Source organism: Miscanthus floridulus, chromosome 7, assembly GCF_019320115.1.
Source record: "Miscanthus floridulus cultivar M001 chromosome 7, ASM1932011v1, whole genome shotgun sequence".
In the NCBI taxonomy this organism is placed as follows: domain Eukaryota; kingdom Viridiplantae; phylum Streptophyta; class Magnoliopsida; order Poales; family Poaceae; genus Miscanthus; species Miscanthus floridulus.
The window spans coordinates 93,677,650-93,686,743 of NC_089586.1; the positions used below are offsets into that span (position 1 = coordinate 93,677,650).

Genomic DNA, 9,094 nt, shown 5'->3' on the forward strand with positions numbered 1-9,094 from the left:
AGAGCCTGGTTTGGCCCTTGGATCAAAGGTCTGTTCTCTACTAGTGAGGGTTCTGAATTTGCAGCTACGCCCAACTGGTTGTTGGCTTTGCAGGTAAACAAAGCAAATTTAAACATTCCCTATGGTGAAATTTGTAGGCGTCATAGCAATCTCACTGGTTACTCACCGCATCTCAGATCCTGGTGTGTTAAATTAGATAATGGCATATAGACCTAGAAGCAAAACTTCCAATATTTATTTTCCTTTCCTAATGATAGGTCTTTGATATATTCGGTGTGGAAATTCTCAAATAATAAGGCATTGGGAAAGTAGTTCTGTACTACATTATTAACATACATGCATAATTGGTTTTTTGCAAACTTGAATTTCCTATCTTAATGTGATAATTGCAACAATTCAATCTCTCTATTTATAGTGGGCAGACTGCAAGAAAGAAACCTAATTTGGTAAACCTTGAAGAGTACTGTAGACCACAACTATGGGACCTCGGCCGTGCTTTTGGCAAATTGAAGATGAAGTTGTAGGATGGGGCAAGGTGCTGAAGGGTGATAAGATGTGCAGGGCTGGTATTTCCTAGATAATTTGAGTCAAAAATTTGCCATTACATAATGTTTGCTCTTTTATAGACTATAATATATGGAGATTTTGTCATATATACTGAGGTTGTGCCCATTTAGTTGCTTAGCATAATTGGCCAGAAAAAATGGATATATTGATGTTATTTTTTCAACCGAACCGAATTTCAGAGCATTGCTTAAGCAAAAGATGTGCTGGGTTGATTTCATGTGAGCTCTCTCTTTTCAGTAACATTCATCTGGTGTCTCTCCTACCAACAAATTATGGCAAATACATTTGCACTTTGCAGCCGACAGTGGTTTCCTCAGCCTCCCACAAGCATTTTGCTTGGTGGTCGAAGCAAGTTAAGTTGAGCACTAAACCAATTTTGTTTTTCTTGAACTGAGTAGAGAAGCACTAAACCAATTTGGTTTTTCTTGAACTGAGTAGAGAATCTCTTTGTGGTCACCACTGCTATGGTTTTATGCATCCTAAGTCAACTATCTGTTCCATTTCAAAAGTAGCTATATAGAAATCTCTTGAGCTTTTGAAACCTAATCACATACTAATCTAATAATCTATCATTTTGACAATTTCGTTTGAGCCTCTTAGTTGTATTGCCTTGTTCTATTTTTTTTTCCCGTAGCAACGCATGGGCACTCAACTAGTAGAATACATAAGTGGGGCGAGCTTCGGTGGGTGGCTGGAGGCTCGTCCATGGCTGGGGCGGGCGTCTCACGATCCTGCGACGGAGGTCCTGCGAGCTCCCACGGTGGGCCATGGCGGTCTGCGTGCTCCGGCGGCGGGCGACGCGGCCACAGAACGCTGGCGGCCGGCGGCACAGCCACGGAGGCGGGAGGAGCTCGGACCAATAAAAACTGAAATTATAAAATGAAATTAATAACTGAAATTGCTAGCTAAAATTTAAAACTAAAAATAAAAACTGAAATTTGGAACTGAAATCACAATAAAATAGGGCGAAGTTCTCAGACCAATGCCGGATACTGCTTCACTTGCAGTCTAACACGCCTCTTATATTCTGTAGGATCCTGCAAAGCCAAATAAAATGTTACAAACGTGATTGGCTATCTGAACTTCAAAACTAAAAGGAGTAAGGTTTTGGGCAAACAATATCTTTGTTGTGGTCCATCAATTTTGACTAACCTGGATAAAAAGGTGATAGCCATCTGTTTGAGCAGGGTCAGCAGGATTTGGCTGATCTAGCAAGTCCTGGATACCGATGAAAACCTGCATAACAGTAATAGCAGGTCTCCAACCCTGATAGAATTTTTTTTTGGAACAGTAAGGCCATGAAATCAGTATAGCATCACACAGGGCTACGAAAATGGTTGCAAAGCTTACGCTGTCCTCGTTAAGGATTGAAAGGCAGACTATTCCAGATGGATAGACATTTGGAAGGAAGAAACCCTGAGGGAACTTGCACTTGGGAGGCTTGCTGGGGTAATCCTCACTGAAATGAAGTGTTAGAGGGAAGTATCCACCTTCCCAATCAGTCTGGCAAAGAAATAAAGATGGGAATCAGTATAAAGTTCAAACTGCACTATCTTATTACAGACAGCTCAGTTAAACATCATCACAATAATATGGAAACAACTGCTAACTAAGTTGGTGAAAATCCTATCCTTGCACAAGAATTCAATGGTGTAACCTGAAACAAATAACTAAAAGCATCCAATACAGATAACAAGTAAAACGAAAAATGTAGTTCATCAATCGAAAGAAAAGAACCTATTCAGACCTAGTTATACCTTCATTGCTCACACTTAATAGTGGAAAGAGCAAATGAATCAAAATTGAATTGGCTATGATCAGATTTCAGGTCTCACTACAAACTGGCTGACAGGACTCACTAATTTACCAGAATTGCAATGAATATATCAAGAGATATAGAATACACATTGGAAAACCATTGATTGACAAAAAGTGACAACAAAAATAATGGAAATGAAATTGACAAATAATAACTAAAAACTAAAGAAGACAAAATGAAAACTAAAATAGAGCTCTGAAATCATAACGCAAGGTAATGCCAATAGCAATTGAGTAACTTGCCACAACAACAGGACTGAAATGAAATTTTCATTTTTATGTAACTTGCTACATGCTAAGAAATTTCAATTTTCAAATGAAATCCTGCAGACTACAGCGTATACCAGCACAGATCAAGGCGCGTGGGTCGCCTGGTCCTATTAGGATAAGCTCTGTGCAATTTGGCAAATCCACAAGCGAAGCATCTTCAGAACATTCCTTTGCAGAGCAATGCGAGGTGCCTGCTTCATGTATTGATTCAGTTGAATATATGGATGTTAATACTGAAGCTGGCGCAGAAGTTGAGAGATGGGACGAACAAAGACCTGTCTTAGATGATTCAGTTGGAAGGCGGAATAATAACACAGCAATTCCCACTGCGAATGGGACCTCTTCGTGTGGGCATGGCGGCGCAGCGCGGCGAACCCGCACACGGAGGCACCGATACGGCCGTCCGAGGCGAGCTGGAGGGCGGTGAGGACGAGGTGGAGGCGAGCTGGAAGGTGGCGACCTCGACCACCTGCGGCGCTGCACGTCTGCCACCTAACGCGGCGGTCCCGAATCCAGAGCACGTGCAGCAGCAGGCTGGTGGCGACGGGCGCAAGGATGACTAGCAGCCGGCGAGCGCAGTGGTGGTGGTAGCACATGGCTGACAAGCACGGGTTGGGTGGGTCGCTCGCCTGGCAACAAGCTCGGCGTCGATGCCTCGGGGGCGGCCGGCGAGCGAATTCTGCAGCGGGTTGGATCGAGGGACGGGGGCGCGCGGTCTGCTGGGCGTCGATGGCTGTCTGCGCGGTCTGCTCGCGCCGAGCGCGACGGGTAGCGCGTTAGACTTTGCGATATTTCATCTAAATCACCAAAACGAAAAAGAAAAGATCATGGCACATGATTCTTACACCTTACAGTGTCTATAACAACCGCTACCCAAAATACAAGACACATTCTACATTTGGGTAGCGCTACAAGTAAAGGGTTCAATACCTATTTTTTATCTTCTCCAATAACAAGACCCAAAAGTGAACTATTTCTGCAAATGGATCTCCAGGATATGACGAGGTATAGCACGAATGCATTGGATAATAGTTTTTTTTTATAATGGATATCATTTGGGCTTTAATCTCATCAAAGAGAGGAGTCCAACGTTACAAAGAAGGTAGTCATAGCTATTACAGTAATTCACCGTACCAAAAAAAAAAAAGACATCACGAAATAGAGTTCGACATCATTAATAAATCATAATAATATAGATGTCTATTTATAGGAGGCAATTGCATAGCTATTGACTCTTAGTTCGGGCAAGCCAAAATAAGCGGCTCCTTCCAATCGGAGCCCCAAAACAAGTACATAACCGGCTAAATAAGAAGTGCAAAAACGGTTTTGATGATCGGGATTTATCAAAGGTGATTTTGTTTCTCAAGAGCTATAAGGCCCACAAATTAGTGGAGCACATATCAACAATTAGCAAGAGACCGATGAACTAGCATGGCTTCTTGCAGAAGCACTTGCGGTTGGACAGGCCAAGCTTGCACTCGCCATCGTCAAAGCTCTCCTTCTTGCACACCTCGGCGCATTTGTCGCTATTGAGGCAGAAGCCCTTGAACCGGAGACTCTGCAATACGCACTGGCTCTCTTCCTTCCCCTTGCTTTTTTCCTCCTCCTTCGCTTTCAGTTTGTCCTTTAGCAAGATCTGCTTGACTACTCCCATTTTGGCATCAATGGTTGTCATCTCTGCATGCACTATATTGATCAGTGATCACATTTCATTTGTCCCATTTTGCAGATTTTGCAACATACAGATTAATCACCAAGAATAGGTCCGTGGTGACCAATCAATCTGCCTGGTACGAGTTAGATTATGGATGGCTAATGAGCAATTAACGCCTGACACCATAAGGCATAAGCTAATCACCTGCTGCGGCGAGGAGAAATAAGAAGAGCACCGCTCTGGGAGACACTGCCATCTTTCTCTTGTTTCACCAGGAACGGCTGAACCTGCAGGGCGACAATATAAGTGGGCGTGGAGGAATTCTCGTGGATACTGTACATTGATTGGAACACAGGAGCACCGAATTTAATTTATATGAACAACATTGGCGTCGAGCTTAGATTAGTCGATGCTTAATTTGGGTAGTAACAAAATAGACATGAGGCAATCTCTCTCCCCCTCTCTCTCTAACGTAACTAGGGACGACCTGAACAAAAAAAACATGCCCCGAACCTTGATAGATGATGACTTTTTCATGAAAAGTGCTGGTAGGGTATTTTTAAAGTTACTAAAATCCCAATGTTTTACTAAACGGTAAACGGTCTTTATACGGTCGCTCTTCGTTTAGCGTTTAGGCTGTTTACACGGTGTTTAAACGAAGTTAAACGGTCTAAACGGTTTTGTACTTTTAAAAAAAATACATATAATTACATATGTGCTTGTAAAAAAATCAAGTATTCTAGCATTTATACATATTTATCTGAATAAAAATCAATTATTTTGGTATGTATATATATTTATGCACGTGAAAAGAACCAAATATAGATATTTATGCATGTAACATATCAAGTGTACACATTTATAAATATAATAAACTTAAGTATATAAATTTATCCATATAAAACTGAACTAGATTTACCTCGTGTTCACCTAAATGGCCGTTTAAACAGTTGTTTAGCCCGTTTATTGTTGTTTATCTCCGTTTCGTTTAGGCTGTTTAGGCCATTTTTTCTCGTTTTTGACCATTTAAACAATCAACCGTTTAATTTCCGTTTACCCCCTAAACAAAACAGTTTACCACCGTTTACCGTTTATTGGCCGTTTAATCCGTTTAGACGAACACTGACTAAAATTGGCTAAGATATTTTTTAGTCGGGACAGTGTTATGAGATGGGCTACTTCGAGTAGCTGGGCCTTGGCCTTGTAACTAGTCTAGGAGCGATGGCTGGCTTAGAGCATCTTCAAGAGGCTCTCCATATCCTTTCTAAATGCTAGGAATAGAGATTTTGGTGAAAAACTACCCTCCAACAGCTTATCTAAATGGTTATTCAAATATAGCCATCTTATATTCCGTATTTTTCGCTAGCCAAAAATAGAAGATGAGAATGGCTCTCTAGAGTGTGCATGAGATATAGAAGAACTGTTGGAGAATGAAAAAAATGTAGAAAATGATTATTATGCAAATGACTCTCCAAATGATAATTTAGAGAGTGAGATTTAGAAAGGCTATTGAAGATGCTCTTAGCGGCCGGTGCTATGCAGTTATAAGCATGCGCAGCCACCGCCTAGTCATTAGGTACGAAGAATGGAACTCTGCCGTACCCGTTCCCCAAATTGTCTAAATCCCGCGGGTGTCAGCCACAATTTCTATCCGTTCTTCTCAAGTTCTTGCTATTTCGGTAGATTACCTACGCTACTGCTAGATTCTTGCATTAATAGTCGACCGCAGAATCATCTCCGGCTTCACCCGCCGCCGCGAAAGCAGCAGCACGCGAACAAAACCAGTTAGACGTCGCTGAAAGCTCTTGTTTGGTTTTGGTGAATTGATGAAACCCCAAGTGCTAACCTAGTTTATCAAGTGATCATGAGATAGGTAGCACACTTCAAGTGGAGAAGCCAATGAAGATCATAACATGACAATGGTGATGCCATGGCGATGATCAAGGGCTTAAACTTGAAAAGAAGAAAGAGAAAAACAAAAAGCTCAAGGCAAATGTATCATTTGTAAGAGCTATTTTGTTTTGGTGATCAAGACACTTAGAGAGTGTGATCACATTTAAGATTGATAGCCATACTATTAAGAGGGGTGAAACTCATATCGGAATGTGGTTATCAAAGTGCTACTAGATGCTCTAACTCATTGCATATGCATTTAGGATCTAGTGGAGTGCTAACGCCCTTGGAAATGTTTATGAAAATATGCTAACATATGTGCACAAGGTGATACACTTGGTGGTTGGCATATTTGAGCAAGGGTGAAGAGAACGGAGGAGATGCCAGCGTCGGTCAAGTGACCGGACGCTGGATCCAAATGCACCAGACGCTGACTGCCTACGTCCGGTCGCGCTGACTTGGTGGTACAGTGGCTAGGGTTTACCACCGAACGCTGGGCTGTGTCCGGTCGAGGTGGACCGGACGCGTCCGGTCAAGGAGAAACGGATTTTGACCCTTACTGTACTCGATCGGACGCTGGGGCTTCAACGTCCAGTCAGTTTTACCGGATCGTCCGGTCAGCTTCGTAGCCATTGAAATCTGACGAACAGTGTTTGAAGCTGGTGACGCGTAGCGTCCATCAGTGGACCGGACGCTGAGAGCCAGGGTCCGGTCAGTTGGACCGGAGCGTCCGGTCAGAGCGCAGTGTGCCTAGTGAAGGGGTACAATGGCTCTATTTCGTGGGGGCTTCTATTTAAGCCCCATGGCCGGCTATGGCTCACATGTTTGGCCATTTTCAATGACATAGCAACCTTGTGAGCCTAGCCAAAGTCCTCCCACTCATCTACATCATTGATTCATCATCATAGTGAGATTGGGAGTGATCCAAGTGCATTGTTTGAGTGATTGCATCTAGAGGTACTTGGTGTTCGTGTTTCGTTGCGGATTTCGCTTGTTACTCTTGGTGGTTGCCACCACCTAGATGGCTTGGAGCAGCAAGGATCGTTGAGCGGAGGGTGGTGATTGTCTCCGGCTCCAATCGTGGTGATTGTGAGGGGTTGTTGACCTTTCCCTGGCGGAGCGCCAAAAGGTACTCTAGTGGATTGCTCGTGGCTTGTGTGATCCTCATCTTGTGTTAGTTGTGCGGCACCCTATTGAGGGTTTGGCGTGTGAAGCCAATTAGCGTGTGAACCTCCAAGTGAGTGAATCACCACAACAAGGAGTAGCTTGCCGGCAAGCAAGTGAACCTCGGTAAAAATCATTGTGTTCATCCTTTGATTCCGAGGTGATTGGTCTTCATTGTTATTCATCCTTGTGATTGATTGGTTCACTCCTCTATACGGCGGTATAACTATCTTGATCACTCTCTTTACATTATCGCAAACTAGTTGACAAGCTCTTTAGTGTAACTAATTGTGAGAGCTTGCTTGCTTGGTTGGTGTGGCTCTTTAGTTAGCCTTTGAGAGCACACTAACATAGGGTAGTGTCATAGCTATTGTGTGAATAGACACTATCTAAACTAGAATTGTGGTAGGTGGCTTGCATTTTGAGTAGGCTAGCGCAACACTTGCTTCGCCTCATAATTGCCTAACCATTTTGTTAAGTGTTGTTGTAGAAATTTTATTAGGCTATTCACCCCCCTCTAGCCATTAGGACCTTTCAAGTGGTATCAGAGCCAAGGTCACCGTTATTTGAGGCTTAACAACCTTCGGTGTTAAAATGGCTCAAATCAACAACACCAAGAAGCCACCCCAATTTGATGGCACAAATTATCCTTATTGGAAGTCAAAGATGACCACACATATCAAGTCAATCAATAGAAAGGTGTGGAAGGTGGTAGAAACCAAAATTGAGATTGGTGATCTGGAGAATCCCACCGCGGCCGAAGAAGTACTTCTCCAAAACAATGACATTGCTTTAAGTGCTATTCATGATGCAATTGATGAGAGAACATTTGAGCAAATCAAGAATATTGAGATGGCTCATGAGGCTTGGAAGAAGTTGGAAGAATCATTTAAGGGCACTCAAGCCGTGAAGGGTGCAAAGGCTTACATTCTCAAAAAAAAGTTTGCAAGCTTCAAGATGAAGGATAATGAGAGTGTGCCAGAGATGTTCCATAGGCTTTAAGTGCTTATCAATGATCTCAAAGCACTTGGAGAAGAAGTGAAGGATAAGGACTTCTCCCACAAGTTCTTGAGATGCTTACCCTCAAGATTTGGTATATTGGTCACTATTCTAGTGAGAAGCGGTTTGGACACCATGACACCAAACCAAGTATTGGGAGATATAATGATCGATGATACCTATAGAGATAATGATGAGAAGGAAGAAAAGAAGGAGAAGAAAGATGAGAAGAAGGATGAGAAGAAGAAGAGCGTGGCATTCAAAGCCACATCATCCAAGGGCAAAGCAAAGCAAGAAACATCAAGTGAAGAAGATCAATCATGGGATGATGATGATGATGAGAAGATGGCTCTATTTGTCAAGAGATTTGGCAAGTTCATGGTGAAGAAGGGCTACCGTGCTAGAAGAAAGAAGTCTTCATCCAAGAACAAAGAAGAGTCAAGAAGGTGCTTCAAGTGTAGAAGCAAAGATCATCTTGTTGCTCAGTGCCCATACAATAGTGACAATGATGATGACAACAAGAAGAACAAGAAGAAGGACAAGAAGGAAAAGAAAGAGAAGAAGGACAAGATGTCCTTTAAGAAGAAGAAGGGTGGTTCATATGTAGTCACTTAGGATAGTGATGCTTCCTCAAGTGATGATGATGATAGTGATGATCACAAGACCACCAAGAAGAAGGTTCTTGCAAGCATTGCCATCAATGAGAAGCCTTCTCTCTTCGAATCTTCA

General features: G+C 42.7%; 2 protein-coding genes across 2 annotated transcripts; both read right to left on the reverse strand.

Annotated features, from left to right (window-relative positions):
* Window positions 1–1,474: 1,474 nt before the first annotated feature.
* LOC136465874 (SUMO-conjugating enzyme SCE1-like) lies at window positions 1,475–2,076 on the reverse strand (the record flags this gene model as incomplete). The annotated part of the gene is made up of 3 exons (XM_066464441.1): window positions 1,475–1,604; window positions 1,720–1,833; window positions 1,918–2,076. Coding segments are annotated over 3 exons (336 nt in total), but the record flags the coding sequence as incomplete, so codon positions are not given.
* A 1,700-nt stretch (window positions 2,077–3,776) lies between these two features.
* LOC136463843 (defensin-like protein CAL1) lies at window positions 3,777–4,635 on the reverse strand. Its single transcript, XM_066462821.1, has 2 exons — window positions 4,514–4,635; window positions 3,777–4,332 (listed from the first exon to the last, which is right to left on the reverse strand). Exons 1-2 carry the CDS (start codon window positions 4,563–4,565, stop codon window positions 4,082–4,084), a joined length of 303 nt encoding a protein of 100 aa, XP_066318918.1. The 5' UTR covers window positions 4,566–4,635; the 3' UTR covers window positions 3,777–4,081.
* Between the last annotated feature and the right edge of the window lie 4,459 nt (window positions 4,636–9,094).

What these genes read in the sequence shown, in the direction of transcription:
- LOC136463843 (XM_066462821.1), bottom strand. Translation starts at nt 4,565, where the DNA reads ATGGCAGTGTCTCCCAGAGCGGTGCTCTTCTTATTTCTCCTCGCCGCA. An exon ending in ATTTCTCCTCGCCGCAGCAG is followed by an intron (nt 4,333 to 4,513) that starts GTGATTAGCTTA and finishes TAGTGCATGCAG; the next exon opens with AGATGACAACCATTGATGCC.